Source organism: Mus musculus, chromosome 9 (genome assembly GCF_000001635.26).
Source record: "Mus musculus strain C57BL/6J chromosome 9, GRCm38.p6 C57BL/6J".
Taxonomy (NCBI): domain Eukaryota; kingdom Metazoa; phylum Chordata; class Mammalia; order Rodentia; family Muridae; genus Mus; species Mus musculus.
This window is the reverse complement of record NC_000075.6, coordinates 111,425,563-111,447,456: the sequence shown is the minus strand read 5'-3', so window position 1 is coordinate 111,447,456 and position 21,894 is coordinate 111,425,563. Positions and strand designations below refer to the sequence as shown.

The 21,894-nt window shown below is 45.5% G+C and overlaps 1 protein-coding gene across 1 annotated transcript in view; it reads right to left on the bottom strand.

The window, feature by feature from the left end:
- The window catches only part of Dclk3 (doublecortin-like kinase 3), a 50,531-nt gene extending 42,155 nt beyond the window's left edge, over positions 1-8,376 (bottom strand). Inside the window, exon 1 of the mRNA NM_172928.5 lies at positions 8,105-8,376. Within this exon, the coding sequence (NP_766516.2) occupies positions 8,105-8,192 (88 nt within the window). The 5' untranslated portion in view covers positions 8,193-8,376. The remainder of the gene's footprint in view (positions 1-8,104) is intronic.
- Between the last annotated feature and the right edge of the window lie 13,518 nt (positions 8,377-21,894).

Here is a 21,894-nt window from a genome sequence, read left to right as displayed (position 1 = left end):
TTATGTGCATGTGTATTTATGTATGTGTGCTCTTGTTTGCACATGCCCGTGGAGGTCAGGGGTCAGTACTCAATCTTTCTTTCCCCCCCCCCCCTTTTACCATTTATTTCGCCTTCTATCTACTATGGATTACAAGCGATTGCCATTCATTTACAGACAAATATTGAAAGGATGTTGTGCCAACATAGGAAGATAAATTTCTTTTAGTCAGAACATTGTAAAATCATTATATTCCTTGTCTTTATGGGGAACCAGCAGTTCACCTATTTTCCGGTAATAGAAATTAATTTTGGTCTTGCTTCATGAGAATTTGATGAGGCCCAGCCTGATGTGTGTTGAAATGGTATATTCAGTTTTGTTACTGCAGTTGAGAGGTGGGGCTTGGGGGGAGAGCAATACAGAGAGCGTTTATTTTCTTTCACTGATGGTAAATTGCTGTATATAATCACATAGCCAGAGGGGGTGGCTTAGTGAGCTAAGCAGCAGGATTGCTATCCAAGGCAGCGGAAAACTTCAAGTTCTCATGCCAGGAGAGACTGTCTGACTCTTCATCTCCTTGAGTTTGATCAATTAAGTTTCATAGATTTTTATTATTATTATTATTATTATTATTATTATTATTATTTGTATTTCTTTTTTTCCATTTTTTATTAGGTATTTAGCTCATTTACAGTTCCAATGCTATACCAAAAGTCTCCCATACCCACCCACCCCCACTCCCCTACCCACCCATGTACTCAATCTTTCTCAATCACTATTTCACTGAATCCAGAGCTTGCCTTTTAGGCTAGCCTGTCTGGCCTCCCCTGGCCCTGCCTCCCCAACTCTGGGGTCACGGGTGTGCACCACCTCTCCCAATTTTGTTTAATTTTATGAAGATAGGTGCTGAAAATTGAACTCAGTTCCTTTTGCCTGTTTGGCAAGTACTTTACAACTGAGCCTTCTCCCACAAAAGTCACTAAAATAGTTATCTAGTAGGAAAAAAATTAACAAAGAAGAATGGTAATGTGGAGAGATTGAACTGAAGAGAGAATTGAGTCATCACATAGGCCGTGGGCAGGACACACAGCACACCACACTCATAAGGGCCTGCAAGGAGCTTTCAGAGACAGAACCAGAGGCTGTTTCAACAAAAATAGTGCCCATCAGATTAAACCCGGGTCCTGAACTTATTCAATTTATAGCTACAGTGATGGTGTCCTTAGATGTTTGAGTTGGGTTTATAGTCACAGAATAGCACTAAGTATCAAGAACTATTGAGCACCACCATGAGTGTGAGCCGCATTATAATGATAACAATTTAAGCCACACTAGGAAATCAAATCATTTTGTTTCTTCCTTTAAAGGGATCAGTGGGTTGCTCTCATTGGAGACAATCTAGCCTCAGACAAATGTGGAAGGAGCTGAGCAATTCTTTTATTTGTTTGTTTGTTTGTTTGTTTGTTTTTAATTTTTGCTTCTATGAGGGTGTTCCCCTATCTACCCACCCACCCACTCCCACTTCCCATTTGTGGCATTCCCCTACACTGAGGCATGCAGCCTTCACAGGACCAAGGGCCTCTCCTCCCATTGATGTCCACAAGGCCATCCTCTGCTACATATGCGGCTGGAGCCATGGGTCCCTCCATGTGTACTATTTGGTTGGTGGTTTAGTCCCTGGGAGCTATAGTGGGTCTGGGTGGTTGATATTGTTGTTCTTCCTATGGGGCTGCAAACTCCAGGAGCTGAGCAATTCATAAGCCACTGACTCATTGTACTTCTGGCGAATAGGCTATGGACATAGCCACCAATACATCTACTGCACAGGAGCCAGAGGGCAGGACTCTCATGCTCTGTCAACACTGGTGACTCCACAGCCACACATGTGTTCCTGGTGGTAAGCTGGAGAAACTCTCCCCGCTGGGCCTGTGAGAGGCAGAGAGTGTGAGAGAGTTGTGCCTTTCTTACCTAAGCTTTTAAGAAAACTTCAGCACAGCTCAGCCCATCCTTCCTAATACCGCTGCATAGGCAGAGCTCTATTCCTACCAAGCCCTTCTCCCCACACTCCATCTTCCAGGTGACTCCCAGCTCAATGAAGACACTCCACACTGTTCCACCGCACCCTCCCATTAAATGTGCAGTTCTCTTATCCTACAATACCACTTTCCATTTGCTTTCTCCTCCACCTCCCTGGCCACTGTAACTCAGCTCCGAGAAGCTGGTTCAGATCCAATCGCACCAGGAAGTTGTCCTCTATTTCCTAACCCTCTCTCTTTGCAATCAGCACATACCAATTATGCAGAAGAGTGGGTTTTGTTGTGATGCTGCCATGTGTGTAGGTAATGTAATGATTATATTTAACCCCCTCCCCATTGCCATCTCTTGTTCCTTACTAGTCTACTTCCTCTTTCCAAATACCTTCCCTTCTACCTTCATGACTCTTTTAAAAGTATAAGTTGCAGAGGCTGGAGGGGTGGTTCAGCGGTTAAGGATACTGGCAGCTCTTACAGAGGGCCTGGGTTCAATTGCTAGCATCCAGTCACCAGCTCACAGCCATCTGTAGCTCCAGCACCAGGAGAGCTAATGTCCTCTTCTGGTTTCCACTGCATCAGGCATAGAGGACACAGTCATACATATAAGAGAAACACCCATACACATAAAATAAAAAGAAGTGATTATTTAATAAATAGAGAGAGGAAGAATTCCATGGATGAAATAAAACATAAATTATTTGTCTGTTTTGAAAAGATTATTACTCTGTTTATTTGTGTGTGTACACGTGTGTGAATTGGTTCTCTCCTTCAGTTGTGAGGGTTTTAGGATTTGGACTCAGGTTATCAGACTTGGTGTAAAGTACCTTCACTGAGCCATCATACCAACCCAGTATACTCTCTCTCTCCCTTTCCCACCCTCCCTCCCTCCCTTCCTCTCCCTCCCTTCCTCTCCCTCCCTCTCTCTCCTTGACTTATTTTGCTGAGCATGATAATGCCCAGTTTAATTTGTTTCCGTTTCATCTTTCTTTGTGTTGAATTCACTATAGACATATTATAGACACATTTGTAGACACACCCTGTTTCCATTATCTGTTCACCCTTGATGGACTTGCAGATCCCATACCCTAATTATTGTGAATAGCACTACAATAAACACAGGCATTCAATATTATATTTCTACTATGTACTGATTTTGATTATTGACTTTGGTTACATATTTATGAGCAGTATAAGTGGATCACGTGCTTGTGGTATTTTCATGGTTGTTTGTTTTTAAGTCCTTCCATATTGATTTCCAGAGTGCTTGACTGATTTATAATCCCATCTACAGTGCATAAAGGTTGTCCCCCACCCCCACCAACATCTGTTATTTGTTTTCTGGAAGACAAACGTTCTGACTGGAGTGACCTAGAATCTCAGTGTGCACCCTCATTGCCCATCAGCTTTTGTCCCTAGGTTAGAATTATCCATGTCAACATCAGATCATCCCAGGCCCACCACACTGTGATAGGACCAATAACCTGTGTGTTCCTGAATCCGCAAGGCCAGAATGAGAGAGGCCATTTGGTGGGAAGGAACTGACTCAGGAGGGCTGATTCTAGGACATCTGAAAGCAGCTGGATTAGATCCAACACCCACCAAAGACAACATTCTAATAACAGCATCCCTTGGCTGTCTTCAGCTCAGGTCCTAGCCAGATCCTTCCCAGCGTCCTGAGTTGGCCTACTGTCGTCCCACACACTGCTCAGCCTCCATGAGGGTTCAGAATGTCCCTGGGAAGAAATGACTAAGGACCTTGCATTCAAAGTGTGGTCCCCAAACAAGAAACACCTCCAAGAATGTAGGTGCCAGTAAGAAAAGAGGAATCTTGAGTTCCAAGACATCCTGAATCCACGTCTCCATTTTTACCTATTTCACCAGATGGTTAAATTACCCAAAGCTATTTAAAAGTTTGGTACAGTCAAAGAATCTCTTCTGCCTAACCATGTTGGTAACCTCAATTGTCTTCCATTGTAGCATCTGGTAAGAGTTGTACATCACTGTCTCCTCAGAACAGCTGGAACATACCCATCTTAGCAATAAAGGAAACAAGCTCAGAGTGGGCGGGTCACAGGATCATGTGACTTTGAAGTTTCAGAGCCAGGATTTCCAGACAGGTCTAAAAGGCTCCAAAGCCCTCACTCCATAGCCATACAGACTGGGACCCGCCATGCGCAAACGTCTGATAATACTTAGCTTTTGAGAGTAATGCAGGTTCTTTAGAGACTTCTTGACCCTTCGTGTTCCACTGACCCGGAATTAATCTCTCTTCTCTCTTACTACCCACACGATGGTGTCTCCACACATGCCGCTGTTCCCAGGAGATGGCCTCTCATCCCAAGGTAAGCACTTTATAAGCTTGCTCAATAACTATTTGATGAGTTCATGAAAATATTTCCCCTTTAATCATCAAACAATATGAGGTCAGGTGAATGGCTATCATTAAGGAAAGGAAGGTGAAGACTCTAGGATTCCCAGGGAAGTTCAAAGTCTTGCCTGGGGTCTCTGGGAGGCCTCACACACCTAGGATTGGAACCTAAAGCCCCTCCCCAGTTCCCAGGACAGATGCCTTCGTCCTCTTACTCCACCCTCCTGGATTTCCCACTTCTGACCTACACCACCTGGCAGTGCATGGAAACATCTCTTTCAAATTACTCCCCCACAGATACTTTTAGAAGGGCCTGCCACAAGATGGAACGAATTTAGATGTTAACAGGCAGCAACCTGAGAAGATGGGGAAACCTGGGCACAAACAGATAGAGCAAGCCTCTGGACCCCAATAGGGGAACTCCTACCAACCAAAGGCCTCCGAGGAAAGCGGCCCTCTCAGCTACAGAGACCTGCTGTGGAAAAGGCCCCTAAGGGGTTCCAAGACCAAGCTGGAGGACACTAGGTCACTCACCCTGGCGAGGCACCACTGCAGCCTGTGAGTAGGAGGTTCACAAGGCACCTTTCTTTTGCTGCATTTAGGAAGACACTAAGGCTCTTATAAACGAGAAAAGCAAACTATTTTTGCCTGAAACATTATGGGAAACATGAAAGGAAAAATTTCCCCTGAACTGGGCAATGGAAAGATTTTACACACACACACACAAACACACATACACATACATATACATGTACACACAGGCACACACACATGCATATACACACATAGATAGATGCATACCACACATACACACACAAGCACACACATAGACCCACACACAGGCACACATACATACACAGATGTATACACACAAACACAAACATGCATATGCATTCATACATACACACAGGCATATACACATAGACACACACACATGGACACATACATAGATACATACACATACAAACATGCATACACATTCACCCACATATACATGCACACACACACAGGCACATGCATGCACATACACACATACATGTATGCATACACACACATACAAACACAAGCATGCATATGCACACACAGAGATATAAGAGCTTGGGACAACAGAACAACTCTCCACTTTATTTTTGCTTCTCTGAGCACCAAGTCCAAGGGCTGTCCCACCCAGAACTCTGAGCACTGTGCCAAAGGCACACTGATGAGGCCATGGTGCTGAGGTTTGCCAGTCCTGGGTCTGGGCACCAAGACCATGAGCCAAGATGAGGCACTGTGAATTCACCTAAAGGCGACCTAGAAGAAGCAGGCTTTCCACTGCTGCTGCTACCAATGCTGCTGGTAAGGAACAGTGGGAGGAGGAAGCACACTAAGAGTGAGAAGGCTCTCAGACATGGTGGCACATATCTGTAATCCCAGCACTCGAGAAGTGGAGGCAGAAGGATCATGAGTTCAAGGCCAGCCTCCGGTACATATATAGTTCAAAGTCAGCCTAGTTCACATGAGAGCCTCCTCCCAAAAACAAACATGGAAAGAAATCAGGGAGGGAGGGAAGGAGGGAGGGGGGACATGTGCTGGTTAGTTATTTTGGTCAAGTTGACACAAACCAGGGTCATTTGGGAAAAGGGGCCTTCAATTGAGAAAATGCCTCCATAAGACTAATAGTAAGTCTGTGGGCATTTTCTTGATTAATGATTAACGTGGGAGGGCCCAGCTCATTGTGGGCAGTGCCACCTCTGGACAAGTCAGCCTGGGTTATATAAGACCAAGACATAGGGACAAACCACTAAGCAGCATTCCTCTGTGACCCCTGCTTCTGCTTGTCCACAGGTTCTTGCCCTGAGTTCCTGTCCTGATTCCCTGTCATAGCGGACTGTAACCTATAAGCTAAAATAGACCCTTTCCTTCCCAAGCTGCTTCTGGCCATGGTGTTTATGACAGCAAAGAAGAGCAAACTAGAATAGGAGGGAAATGATTCCATGTTCTGTGGTTTGTTTCCTTGGTTGGTTGGTTGGTTGGTTGGCTGGTTAGTTGGTTGGTTGGTTGGTTGGTTGGTTGGTTGGTTGGTTTTGCTGTTGTTTCTCAGAATCAGACCCCAAGGAGGAATCCCTATGACAGGGAGTGAGTGTATTCATTGTTGTTCACAGGAAAGAGTGGTTGAGAACTGCAGAAGCCAGCTAAGACCCAAAAGCAAGCCGAGTGAGGGAAGCAAGACCCTCAAAGATCCTTGGGAGTTAACCATGTAATGACAAAGAAACTTAATGATAAACAAAGAACATCACGCCTCACTCAGTGTCCTAGTGAGGAGCCTAGGAGGTGAGCTAACTAATGTTCTCCTCAAGACCCATTAGTTGTCAGTCAGGGGCTGCCCCAGAGAGATGTGCACTTACAGCCAGTCCTTGCTCTGAACATGTAACAGCTGAGCAGCGCAAAGGTCAGCCTCCAGTGGAGGTAGGGGGTGACTTACAGCTCAGAGCCAAGTACTCGGGGCTCTAATGTGCCACAATAGGACTGTGGAGAGAGAGCTGGTCAGTAAGTATAACTCAGAAATCACAGCTGCCTCCCTTTGCCCTTCCTCCCGTGGCATCGCGCTAACAATACTATCACAGAGAACTTGCTTTGCTGAAGTTGGGAGTAGACAAACCAGCACTCCACAGCCCTGTTTCCTCCCTGGGGCTCTGCTTTCTCCCCCCCCCCCCCAGGAATAACGTGTCCCTACCTAGAGCTCTGGGAACCTCGCTTCTCTGTGATCCTTAGCCCAACACTAGCCCCAGTAGATCACCCCTGTAAAAGCCAACAGACCCCCCTCTGCAGGCCCCAAAACAGTCTCCTTAATGCCAGCATATGTTATAAGAGCGGTTGAGAGTGGGACCTAGCTCCCACTGGACGGCTATCAACCATCAAGTAGAGGACAGAGAATGGTCTGGACTCAGAAGGAGTGAGGCAGAGAAATGACTCACTATATGGAGCAAGTAACAACCTAATTCCCTCCACAGCTTCTCAGCCCCACTCCCAGCAGGCACATACTCTGGGAAGGTGTCCCCAGACGCCTCTGCCCGGCCCGGGAGCTGCCTCATCCTTTCTCCACCACACCTCGCCCCCAGAGCCAGACGTGGAAAGGAGTGAAAACGTGGGGCTATATTTGAAATGAATTGATGGTTCTATTTCTCCCGCTCTGATCTAGCCTGCTAATTCCCAAACACTCTGCCTGTACTGTTTCTTTCTAACCCCCCTTTGTTCTTCTGTGACTCTCTGGCTAGAAACAGCGCTCTGGAAAGCAGGGTTCAGTAAACCTCTCCACAACTCTTGGATGACCTTTGACAAGGAGGTAGCTCTAGAGCTTCAAAACAGAGGTTCTTTCAGAAAAGGATGGAATGAGGGACGTCTCTGGGTGACTAGTGCCTCCCCCATGAAGATTAATCAACGACAGCTCCCTCTGTGGTGACTCTTCCTGCAGCCTCCTGCACCTGCCCAGTATGTTTTTCCAGGAATGGCGTTCTGATTGCCCAGAGGGGAACCGCTCAAGCTGGTGTCACCCCCTAGCAAGTTTCCCGTTGTGTAGAGGGGTTGCACAAGTACACACATGCACACAACAGACTCACGCAGAGCACACATGAACTCAAATCGCAAGCCTGCACACATGCCTGCACAGTGCATCCCCGTAGGGTCTGCCTCTGCTGCCCCATCGCTCAGAGTGGGGTTCCCGACAGTCACCGAGGGCACTTACCCGGAATGGGAGGCGCAGGGCGACTGGGTGCCGGCGGGGCGGGGGTCGCTGGCGGCGGCGGCGGGCGCAGGACCGGCGCGGCTGGCATGGTTGGCGGCCTGGCTGCAGGTGGCAGCTCTTGGACGTGGCCCGACGGCGGCCAAGCGGGCGCAGGAAGGCGCCGGGACTACTCGCTGCACAGAGCGATCCAGGTCTCCTCTTCCTTTAGGTTGCTGCTGGCGGCAGCCACGGCGCAAGGACAGTCTCCTCAGCGCGAGCTTGACAACCGCGCTGCCGCCGCCGCCCCGCCCCGCCCCTCCCCGCCTCGCCCCGCCTCGCCCTAGGCCACCCGGGGGCGGTGGAGTTGGCAGTGAACTTGAGCAAGCAGGGCGCTCCAGGAGAGCTAGCTGGACAGCCAGTACCCCACAGGATCTCTTCTCTCTCTCTCTCTCTCTCTCTCTCTCTCTCTCTCTCTCTCTCTCTCTCATATCTCTCTCTCTCATATCTCTCTCTCTCATATATCTCCTTCCTACCTCCTTTCTCTCTCCTTCCTTCCCTCCTTCCTTCCCTATTCCCTCTGCCAAGGCTGTTCCAGCTAAGGGACTAGGGGACTGGTTTTGACTTGAGGCTCTACAGTGCTCTCAGTGGGTGACTCCCAAGTCAAGGAGGTCTGGAACCCCAGCAACCCTGCCTCTCCCTGCAGCACAGAGGCCAAACTGTAGGTACGCCACCAAAACGTTCTTTTTGCACCCAGAATCAAAGTTAGGACACAGTGGTTCCAACCCAGGAGGGGAAGAGAGTCAAATAGACGGAGCTTTAGGGATCAGATGCTGAGTCTCCTGCCTTGTGTGGCAGAAGTCAAGCAACACCTGATGGTGGATAACCATCGTTTCCCTGTAGTTTGGCTTAACACACTCGGCAGTAGGGGTCTTGAGCTCTCAGCTCAAGACAACACACCACAGTGCATTTATCCCACACGTTGCTGCATGCTGTGGGGAAAACTAACTGTTCACATATTCACAACCCCCCCACCTTATTAACAGAACACCAATTTTAGCTGAAGACATTGCAACCCTCAATAAAGACTGCATTTCCCAGCTGCCCTGGTGCCAAAACTAACCAATAAGAAAAGGTCTTGGCCAGTGAAATATAACTGGGAAGCTTTGTGTGAGACTCTCAAAATGGTTTTGAGGCTCATAGATGCTTTCCGTGGTCCCGTTCCACCTCCTGCCTCACCTGGCATTCAAATATGGTATCTATAGTATGTTAGATTACAGGAGTAATTTCTCGTTCCATCTTTTAATAGACTTAGACCACCTACCTGTATTAGATAGTCTCATTACTGTGACAAAACACATAAGCTAACCAGTAGCCAATTTTTTAAATTATTTTTTATTATTTTAAATTATGTGCACAAGTATGTGTTGGGAGGTGCACATTGGTGTAGGTGCCCACAGATTTTTGCAGAGGATGTCCAAGCCCCTGGAGCCTGAGTTATAACAACCAACTTGTGAGCCATCTCTTGTGGGTCTGAGAACCAAATTCAAGTCCTCTCCAACACAAGGGAGTACTCTTAAGCACTAAGCCATCTCCCTAGCTCCCTGAGTTCATGCTTTAAATGGAAGAAATATTTGTTTGGATCATAGTCTCAGAGGTTTCAATTCATGCTTGCTTGGCCCTGGTGGTGGTGCAGCATGTCATGACAAGAACACAAGAAGGAAGAGATTTATTTATTAGATCTTGACGGCCAAGAAGCAAAGACAAGAAAGTGCTGGGGCCCCGGTATCACTTCAAGGGTGTGATGCCAGTGACCTAACTTCCTCCCACTAATTGGCATACCCAAATGGCCTGCCACCACAGGCTAGAGAGTAGGCCTTCAACCCCTAGGCTTCTGGGGAAGATCCAAGATCCAAATCACAACCACACCCTTTGTCCCTTCAAACCACAGTATTTCTCTGCATCATGTCTGTCATTGTGGCCATCTTTCTTAAATGACCAATGGGGTGCTATTGGATGTGTATCCTCCTGGACTCACTCCCTAGGATCTGCTCCTCCTGGCCAAGGAGAACATGGAGAAACATGAATCAGGCCTCAGCATCAACCTACAGCTAACATTTGACCTGATTTTAGAGCTACTCCATAGGACTGGAGACCTAGAAGTGACAGAGATAAATGCCCATAGTTACAAACAATTACGTTCTGAGCTATTGTGTCCCTCAAGATTATTGCAGCAAAAGCTAGCTAATATGGTGTCCCACAATACTGGAGCCTTCTTGGATTAAATGGTTGCCTTAAAATTTTAAGACAAGCCCAAAATATTATAGACCAATAAAATAGAGGTTGGGGTCCCACATGACAGTGCAAAGCTACGCCAATAGTATATTTCCCTTTTTAAAAGAGAATGCTTCCTTGTATATCTAAGCTGCTACAGTCCTATTACCTAAGAAATGATATTTTTGCCAGTTCTTCAAAGTAAAATATTTTTCACACACACACAAAACAAACAAACAAACAAACAAACAAACATTGAATACAGATCTAGGCAGTCATTTAAATGCAAAATAGAGGTCTAAGAAGGAACTCCATGCTCACAGTAAGCCACTGAACTAAAGATAATTTGGCATAGCTCAAGGGAGTGCAACAGTGGCCATGGAGCCTGTCCAAGGCATAGGGCTACTTTGGTCTCCAGGAAGTAAGCTCACTCATAGCTCCAGTTAAGCAGAAGAGTCAAAGGCGTTTAAGGATGTCTAAGGAAATCTCTTAGGGGGCTGGAGTAGGGGTTGAGGGGGGCCACTCAGTGGTTAGAACACTGGCCACACAGGGCTGGGCGCTAGAGTTTGGATCTCCAGATCCTACTTCAGTACCAGGCTGGAATCACAACTCACCCTCCCAGTTTCAGAGGCAGAGATTGGGGGATCTTCAGGGGAAGCTAGATTACATAACCGGCCATATTGTCCAGCTAAGTTCTGGGTTCAAGAGACTCTGCCCCAATAAATAGTATGAGAGAGTGATCAAAAGGGTTCTCAATTCAACACTGGGTCTCTCTACTTGCAAGTCTTTCAAAAGCAGCAAGGCCTTACCCAGAAACACTCCTCACCGTGGCGTGTCTCAGGATCTGCCTTCTCCAGAGAAAGAAGACCCCCACCCAGCATATGTATTCTAATTATCTTTGTTGAGGAGGGGCTTGGAGATGTTTCCTGGAAGACTACCCTGACTGGGATGCCACTGTGTGTTTAAGGGTAACTTAGAAGAGAGATTTTGGTGGAGATCATGGAACCTCTAAGAAAAAAACTCTCTGTTCCCAGAATTACATGGAGGTGGGGAGAGACTCCCAATGGGAGCTTCAGAAAGTGAGAAAATGGGGACTCTCCCGTGACAGAGCTCACTTGTTTAATGAGCCTGCAGTGGGCACTTGGTCTCCTCATCAGATTGACAGAATATTCTTAGATGTCTCCTCCCCGAAACCACTACCATCATCCTCATCTCCCCAGCGAAACTTGAAATCTGTCTCTGTCTGTCTGTCTGTCTGTCTGTCTGTCTCTGTCTGTCATCTGCCTGCCCCCCCCCCCATTCATTATCATTTCTCTTTTTGAAACAAGATCTCATGTATCCCAGTCTGGCCTCAAACTTCCCACGTAACAGCAGATGGCTTTGGCCCTCTTATCCTCTTGCCTCCACCTCCCAAGTGTCTGGAACACAGGCATGTACTACATGGAACAGAGGACTAGAGATATAGCTCAATGAATGTGGCAGTGAGCCTAAAACCCAGGGCTGCCTGCATGCAAGCTAAATAAATACTCTACCCCAGCTACATCTGCAGCTAGTCACCAGCCCAAGAGACTACTTCTCCTGTACATACCCACTGCCTTCTGTCCTCTTTAGACTAGCTTGGATCTACTGCCCCGAACTGTCTCTATGGGATGTCTCAGAAAACCATTTCTATCCGTTTTTTCCTTCACCCTGCTGATATGACCAGTCTCCTCTTGTTCATTAAATTTTCTTCTGGTCTGACGTCCTGGAACCTGTCCGTTTTAATCCTATCCTTCTTAACAACGCATAGATTTCTATAAGCCTGGGGCCAGACTGAGTTTATAGGAGACGCTGACCAAAAATAAAGTACAAACAAAAACAAAAACAAAAACCAGGGACTAGGGAGATGGTTCAGCCTTTTCTACTCTTGCAAAGGAGCCAGATTATGTTCCCAGTACCCCATGACAGCTTACAACTGTCCTTAACACCCTATTTTGTCTCCTTGGGCACCATGCACATGCATACACATAAAGTAAAAGTAGAAAAAATGTTTGAACAACAACAAATAAATAAGCAAACATGCTTGCTATTCTCTGGTGCCCCTTAAATCTTACGACTATTGGGGGATTTCTTACTGTCTTTGGCATACTCTTCTTGGATGATCTTATCTAAGCCCTTGATTTTCATTCCCATCTTGAATGACATCCCACAGGAGCCTTCTACAGTATATCCAGAAAGCTGTCCCCACCCCTGCCTGTCTTTTATCCTTGATCATATTTAACTCATCCAGGCCATAAACCTATGAATTAATGTCAAGTCCAACGCCATCACCAAGCGCTCTGCTGTCCCTTCCTCTGCCCCACTCACTCAGTTGGCCCTGCTCAAGCTTTCTGAACGTTCTCAGTCAGATCCTTGACATCTCTGCATCTCTCCACTTCAGCCTTCCCCCAGGTCATTGGCTTTAGCAGAGCTAAGGAAATCTCCTTACTGACCTACACTGTTGCACAATCTCCCACTTAAGAGCCTCTAGTGACTCATAAGAGTCCAAATTTAAAGCCATTTTAGGATGGCTTGCAAGACTCTTCGACCTCTGACCTCTGGACACGACACTGACTGTGGGTACTCAAGGCCCCAGGGAGAGCACACCCCCTGCTTTTCCCTGACTTCCATCTCTTTTCCTATCCTGCCCACCTGTTTCTGAGAAACCTTTGCTTAAGCGTCACCTCTGCCAGGCCAGGGTTCAGGCTCACGCCATCGGCCATAAATTGTTCTGGCCCGCACTGCCAATAGAGGGATGTAAAAGAGGGTGGGAAGAAGAGTGACAATATCAGGGCCACTTGGATCTGTCCCTGGGGATGACAGCTGACTGGGCCACTGGTAATCCCACCAGCTATTGCTTCCTACCTATCTTGTAGTTAGCAAGGTAGTCTGTCTGGTTTGAAGACTCATCAAAATTGATCAAATTGACCAAAGTCCACTGCACTGAAAGATTTCAAAGACAAAGAAATCAACTGCTACCCTACATTGGAGAAAACATGGAATTTGAGTGAGTACCTGTAATCTCTCTTCTCATTTGGTTGGTAAGTCAGCTGCATGTAGTAGGAATTAATGAACACATCTGAAATACGTTGTCACTTTTTCTGGACACAGATGAATGTTTGCTGCCTCCTCCTCCTCTTCCTCCTCCTCCTCCTTCTTCTTCTCCTCCTCCTCCTGCTCCTTCCTACTCCTCTTCCTCTTCCTCCTCCTTTCCCCTTTTCCTCCTCTTCCTCTTCTTCCTCTTCTTTGAATGTGTGTGGTATATGAGTGGTGTGTGTGTGTGTGTGTGTGTGTGTGCGTGTGTGCATGTGTATGCATGCAGTAGAGACTGGAAGTTAATCACTGTCCATTTGGCTCACTGGTAGAATCCACTTGACTTACTGAGGCAGGTTCTCTAACTAAACTGCATCCTGCCAATTTGACTGATCTAGCTAGCCAGCTTGCCAAAAGGACCTCCTGTCTCTCGATCTCAAGCCCTCAGATTATAGTGGGACCACCACACCTACCAGTTTTGAAGAAATGAACTCCTGCCCTCACATTTGAATAAGAAGCATTTAAGTCACTCTCTCTCTCTCTCTCTCTCTCTCTCTCTCTCTCTCTCTCTCACACACACACACACACACACACACATACACACACACACACACACACACACATACAGTCTTTCTCCGGACATGACATTGCCATGGCTGATGTGCCTGCTCTTTCATGATTCTCTTCCTGGTCTCAGAAAGGTTGCTATTTCTGAAATGGGTATTTTTTCCTAGCCATTAATTATTAATTTGCCAATTTTATATTGAAACATGTGGTTTATTCTGGGGGCCCCATTCCTAAGGCTCTGTCACTGTGTCTCACTTTGAAAGGATGAAAAGAACACGTCATTTCCTGCCATTTGGCCACAGGGTTTTGAGACAGAGTCAGGTCTGGTGAGTTGACTGCTATGTGCTGATGTTCCCAGAAGAAAATCACACTGGTGCTCAAGATTCTGCAAGCCCAAACAACGAGAGAGAGCTTCGTGGCTGTGGGGCTTTGGAATATTGCCAGATCCAGAACCAAATTGTTGTGGGCTATCTTCATCCCCTTTAGTAGTCGTGCATTGTCCACCTGTGTGTCTGCCCCAGCGTGCTTCTTGTTATCAGGTAAAAAACTATTGGCGTGCATAACCTCCACAAACCATAGCTTCCACCAACCCAAAAGTTAAGAAAGTCATTAGATGGCATCTGAAAATGCCTTGACTTATGACTTTTGTTATATGACTATACTAATTTCAAGTTAACTATTTACCCCATTGGCACACATTATTTGGGACACCCTGAAACTTTGTTCCCAGATCCTAGCCATTCATCTTTGGCTCAGAATAAATTATCATTTGTTACGTTTGAAGTGAAAGCAGTATTTTGAGCTGACATTGCCAGGTTTTTACATCTTCCCTTGTGAGTCTACTGTTTCCTTTAAAAAATAAATAAATAAAAAAGATAAAGACAGAAGCATAAATAAAACAGTAACATCTGTGCGGATGAAACCACACAGAGTTCCTGGCATCGTCTCTGTGCATGGCCACAACTATTTTGCTTAGTATAATTTTCCTTCACAGTGTATGTGGAGAATATTTGAGTTGCCAATGTTTATAATCCATTTTCTTGACTTCACATAGCATAAAAAACCTTGCCTTAAGTAACCAGAGCTGCCACTAGAAAACTCAGATGCCTTATCAAGTTCACAGAGTGAGCGTCCACCCTTGAAAACATTGGGCAAAATATTGCTCCAGATTACACAGAAAGAGGAGAACATCCGATTTGTAAACTATCGCTGTAATTCCAGATAGGAGGAGACTGAGCCAGGAGGAGGGAGAGATGGAGGACATCCTGGGCTACATAGTGAGATTGTCTCAAAAGTGAACAGGATTGGAGTAAAGGGCCATTGGGCAAAAGGGCTCGCTGCACAAGCCTGAAGATCCGAGTTCAGATTCTCTGAACACACACAAAAAGATGGGTGCTGTGGCACACATCTATAATCCCAATGCTCCTACCACGAGACAGGAGAATCACCTAGAAGTTCTTGGGCCAGCTAGCCTGGAATACACAGATGGCAGAAACAAGAGAAACCCTGCCCTGCATAAAAGCCACGGTGCAAGCTAAGAACCCATTCCTGAAAATTACCCTCTGTTTTCTTCACACACTCGGTGATGTGACCACACAGAACCATATATACCTCATACACACATGCACATCACATCATAGACGCATACACACCACCACGACCACCAACGCCACCATCACTGTCACCACCATCATCACCACCAAAATGAAAAAACAAGCATATTTAAAAAAAAAAAAAAAAGACAAAACTAGCAGCAGGCCATGCTAGGCTTCAGGGTCTAGGCAGTTTTCAGGTCCCAGACCAACACAGCAAACCTCGGAAGCGACATGACAGGCAGGGAAGGCTGGTCTCTCTCTTTGTATTTGAGTGCAGCACACGTATCAGGGGTGATCTTTCTATCTTTTTGAGATGAACATGAGAGTTTACCAAAGGATAACTGAATCCTGGATAAACGTGTTAAGAGAGCTTGGATTTCTAGCGTTTGCAGGTCGGGGTACCTCACAGATAATGGTGAATTAGATATAAGTATCTTGTACATGTATTTGTGTGTGCATGGGTGCCTTATTGTGGGAAGTAGGACTGGCGTTCATTTGTTTATACTCTCTTCACCCCTTGAGGACAGGTGTGGCGACTCAGTGGGATGACACGTGTTTATTGTAGTAGCCCAGCATTTTCAGGCTTAAATCTAGCTGGTATTTTGTTTTGTTTTGTTTTGTTTTGTTTTGTTTTTAGGGATGATGCTCAACTTTAGGTATAGCCTTTGTTGTGAGATGTGCAGACTAAGTTTCAGAAGGGTGACAGGAGCCTGTGGTACCCAAAATCTTGCCAAGAATCTATTCCCGATGATAGGGACTTGGGACTATATTTTACTTTCCCATGACCATTCATATATCAATACTGAGCGGTGATTTTGAAAGCCATTTTTGAGGGTGTTGCTTATTTACCTAGATCTTACCACCATCTAGAAGCATCTAGCCCATGTTTATATACTAAATAACAATATCAAATAAAACAACATAAAAATAATTTTAAAGGAAAGCCACTTTTGTTTTTATTGCTATAACACAAAAATAGTGATCTTCACCCTGTATCCAGCAGTGAGGCTCAGGCTCTCTCTCTCTCTCTCTCTCTCTCTCTCTCTCTCTCTCTCTCTCTCTCTCTCATGCGCACACGCACATGTATGTGTATGTATGTGTGGTGTGTGTGTGTGTGTGTGTGTGTGTGTGAAATTAAAATTACTTGTACTAATATATGGATGAGGTCCTGTAAAGTATGACCCAGATCTTGCCACATGACACGTGAAGGAAGGAGCCATGCTTAAGTGGCTGTCATACTCCAGGAAAATAAATGGCATGGAGAAGATGGGGAACAGACGGAGGATGGATGGACACTGGGGACAACGCTGATAGTACACCAGCCACAGGCCTAGACAATGAGAATATCCTCACCCTGCTAAGGGCCTTCTCCTACAAGCTAATTTATATGGAGTCATGTTGGCAGACAACAGTCAGAAGTCAGAATCAATGTGCCCTGTGGTCACTGTACCATACCTGAGGGACCCACAAAAATCATGAAGTTGATCAACTTGTGGCAGCTAATGTCTCCTTTCCCAGGGTGATACAAGGAGAAACAGGCAATAAGAATAACTGCTTTTCCCAGAGCCAGACACAGTTCGTTAGAGGTACGGTTACCTAAGTACAGAGATGAAGACGCCTCCAGGGTCTGCCTGTGGTTTCAACCAGTCTCGTGGGTATTGTTTTTCTGTGTGCATCTTTAATAACTAAAAAGTAGTAATAAGAAGACATAATTCTAACAAACAAGTGTCATTGATCAGTGCTGACACCCACCCATCTGGGGCCTGAGACCATGTGATCTTCAACCCATTCTGTGTGGTCTTCAGAAAGAGGCGGCTCCATACTTTCCATGGAGGACTGTGGTGCCAGTATCCAAACCAAATAACTGAGCTACCCAATACCTGCTGGCCTCCTGAAGGCCCAGAATTGTGACTTAGTAGTAATGAGCATTGTAGGGAATGGGAGGAAGCTGAAAGAGAAGCCAGGACCCGTCTCTCCTGCTCCACGTCTGAAGCTACTGTTGTTATCAGTGTTTAAATTTTCTTTAGCATCATACACTGTAATACTTAAATTTCATGATTAATATTTTTAATGAAGGGTATAAATTTGAGGGTCCAAAACTCCCACAAGTGATCAAAAATTTTTTTAAACCAAATTGCTGAACAAGTGGGTTTTTAAAAGAAATGGCAACACATTTCCATCCTCAAAGGATGTCAGTCAGCAATGACAAGCATTTTGTGGTTTTTCTGAGTCCATGTCTTTGTCCTGCATAGGAATTCCTGGTTTGAAATTTCAAGAATTTTGCAACTGTGGGGTGAGTGTTGAGAGCATCCCACTGACACTGAGTGCAGACAGAGAATGCCAGACGCAGATAAACAAAAGAACCTCTGCAGTGTCAGAGAACACAGTCCAGGCCAGTTCCTTACAAGCCTCCAGCTTCCTCTATTCACCCATGGTAATGCTGTTTCTTGCAGCATTTTAGCACCAAGAAAAGTTATGCCAAGAAAGAAAGAAAATTCAAATTACCCTTAAGTCAGAGACGGTAGCAAATGTAGACTTTTTTTTTTTAAAGGAAGAAGAAGAAGAATAAAGAAAGAAAAACTATTTTGAGTAAAGCATTTAAAAAGAACAATTATCTAGCAAGCAACACTGATAATTATGTAATTCCTTGGCTTTTGTCAGCGTGACTTCTGCTTAGAGGAACAGGGCAGGATTTGTGTTGCAATGTCATATGTGCAAGGCTTGGCGCTCCGGACCACTGGAGATGAAGACATGAAATGAAGCACATGGGTATCGTCACTCAAGTGTCCTGCAGGGACAGGTGCTATTTATCTCAGTCTTTAAGGAAAAAAAAAAAAACTTAAACATGGAAATTGCTGGTAATGAGGTGGAGCTAATGGTTAAAGAATGTTTTATCTTACAAAAGAGAATTCGTGTCATGCAATCAGTGACAAGACTGGCTTCCAGAACAATGGTGCCTCCCACACCTTGAACTTTCAGACGGTGTCACCTTGGCTCTGAGACAGAGACTCAATTGTTGAGCATCTAAAATGGGCTAGGCTGTGTTGCTAGCTGTATGCAGATTGTCTAGTGTGTGCTAAGCTATGTGCGGAAATTGTCTTATCCACCAGAAGGATGAACTAGCTGAAGATCATATAACTAGTAACGAAGTTGGGAAATGGACCTAGGGGTTGATTTTCACTGTACTATGGTGTTAAAGGCTGGGAGCATTCTAGTTAGCTTTTGCTGTGTAATAACCAACCCCAAATAGGCATGGTGGCCTACTTGTCAAATCCCAGAATGTTAGGAGGCTAACGCTGGAAGATCAGAAATTTAAGAACCCCTCAGCTACATAGTGAATTCAAGGGTAGCCTGTGTTACGTGAGACCCTGTCTCAGAAATGAAATCAAGGGGTGACTAGATGGATCAGTGGTTAGGAGCACCAACTGGTCCTGCAAAGGACTCGGATTCAGTCTCTAACACCCATAAGGCCGATCACAATCACCTATAATTTCACCTGTAACTCCAGGTCCAGGGGAACTGATGCCCTCTGCTGGCCATCATATACACCGTAAGCATGTGGTACACAGATATACTTGCAGACAAAATACTCATGCACAGAAAATAACCTTAGAAATTGTTTTCTAAAAAATAAAATAAAATAAAATAAAATTTAAAAAGGTATGAAGAGATGCTCAATAGGTAAAGTTTTTGTTGCACAAGCCTGAGGAGCAAGGTTTGGATCTCCAGAACCCATGTGAGAGCCTCGTAGTCATGGCAACCCACCTGTGATTCCAGTAGGAGAGGAGCAGAATCAGAGAGTCCCTGGAGCCAGCTGGCTAGCAAGTGAGATACGCTGCTTCAATACATCAGATAGGGGTGATCAAAGGAGATCAAAGGAGACACGGGGTATCAGCTTCTGGCCTTCACATGCACACACATTCATGCACACATATGCTCACACACAGGCACACGTACATACATACGTGCATACATAACACACATACACCATAATAACACAGCACCCACAAGACACTAACTCCAAAACCCAACGTCACAAAATCACAGCCCCTTATTTAGCCTTCATGATGTGGTTAACATAGGCTCAGGTGGGCTCCCTCAGTGCTCTTGCTGGATAGAGTGGCTAGGTGCTGTCTGGTCCAGGAGGGTTCTGTCTGGCAGGCTTGTCTCTGCTCCATGGAGTCTCTAATCCTTTATCGGGTTTATCAGGGTTGGCACAAAGTGACTGGCAGTGTCCAGAGAGAACAGCTGGCAATGTGCACACAATTTGGAAACACAGGCATTAAAGTAACAAACATACTTCCCACCACATTCTGTCATAACAGCTGGGCTTCAGGGGGGAAGACTAAGACTTTATCACCTAAAGGAAGGAGCTGCGAGCACACCCATCAGGGAGGTGAATGTATAGTGTGCAGGATGTATATACACACATATCAAGAATAACAAAAACTTACCTTAAAAAGAAACAATTGCTGGCTGAGCCAGAGCACACCTTGAATCCTAGGAAGCAGGCAGATCTCTATGAGTTTGAGTCTAGCCCTTTCTTATGTAACAAGTAAAGGCTAAAACAAAGAATTTGGAAAGCGACTAACAAAATGGCAAATGGAGAAACAGTGACCTGCAGGCACTATCAGAACCATAAGACGTAGTAAGAACAAACAGGGACAGAGATGAGGCCTCTTTGGCGCGCATGCTCAGCGGCGATGGTGGGTACCCACAAGATGGGTACTCATGGAACTGCCTCACAGGGCCACCATGCCTGAGAAGTACTTAGCTTTAAGTTTCTATAAAACTTAAGTATTCCTTAATAATTGCCTAAGAGACTCTGTCCTAGGAAGATACTCTTTGATGCAAAACGATGCTTACTGAATTCCTGCTGTTAAGCTGTATGGTGAGCACATTGACCTGGGAAAACAATGGAGGTGAGAGAGACAACTTTTAGTCCATGTAGACAGGAGACCTCTTGTCTAAGAACCTTAGCCAGCACAACGCAGCTGGACATTCGGGCTCAGCTTTATCTAAGGATGAAGACCATGCACTCTGTGTTATGACTCCTCATCTTTTTTTTCCTCTTGCCTAAAGTCGTGTCTTAGCTACTTTTCCATTGTTATGCTAGGACATTCTGAGGAAAAACAAATTAAGGAAGAAAGGGTTTATTTGGACTTACAGGTCAGGAGTGATACAGTCTGTCATTGTGAGGTAGGCAGGAGCATGGGGCTCGCCCAGCAGGCAGGAAACAGAGCAGTAACATTGTATCTGTACACAGAAAGGAGAGAGAGAGAGAGAGAGAGAGAGAGAGAGAGAGAGAGAGAGAGAGAGAGAGAGAGAGAGAAGGGTGTGGCAGGAAGGCACAGAATCTCAAATGATGCTCCTCAGTGATTACTTCTTCCATTAAGATTCAATAACCAAAACAAACAAACAAACAACAAAAAGATTCAGTACCCTGGCCAGGCAGTGGTGGTGCACACCTTTAATTGCAGCAACTCAGGAGACAAAGGCAGATGGATCTCTGTGAGTTTGAAGCCAGCTTGGTGTGCAGAGTGAGTTCCATGACAACCAGGGCTACACAGAGAAACCCTGCCTCAAAAAAATAATAAAATAAAATAAAACATCATTAACTTTCTTAAAGCACCAACTGAGGACCAAGAGTTCAGATGTATGAGGCAGTGGGGAGCAGTTCTTGTTCAAACCACATGTCACCACGCTGTGATGGTTCATCTTCATTGTCAGCTTGACTAGAATCACCATGGAAACACACCTCCAGGGTGTCTGTGAAGGATTTTCTAGTGGGAAGATCCAAACCTAAGTATGAGTAGTGCTGTTTCATGGGGTAGGCTCAAAACTTCTTCAAAAGAGAGAGGCTCGCTGAGCGACAGACAGCATCCATCTTTCTGCTGAGAGACGTGATGTGAGCAGATGCCTCCCTGCCACTTGCTATGTCTTCTCTGCCATGAGAGACTAGATCCCCTCCAACTGCAAGCAAAATATAAACTTTTCCTCGTTTAAGAAGTTTCGGTCAAGTATTTGGTCACAGCAATAAACAGAGTAGTTAGTACAATGGCTATGGGCTGTTAAATGGGGATTTGAGACCTCAAACGACATATCTTCAGCCCTCTGCTGAGGGATACAGGAGGGTGTGGGCTAGATTCCGAACAATCATCATCAGATAAAATTCGGAGGTCAGAAAATTCTAAGGGAAAGCCTAAGAGCAGAATGATGAGAGCATGTGACACACTTTCCATTTCCCAGAGAACTTGTTCTCCATGGAGGGCATTTGAGACAGATGTCAGAGTGTCAAGGGAATTGTTCACACACACACACACACAC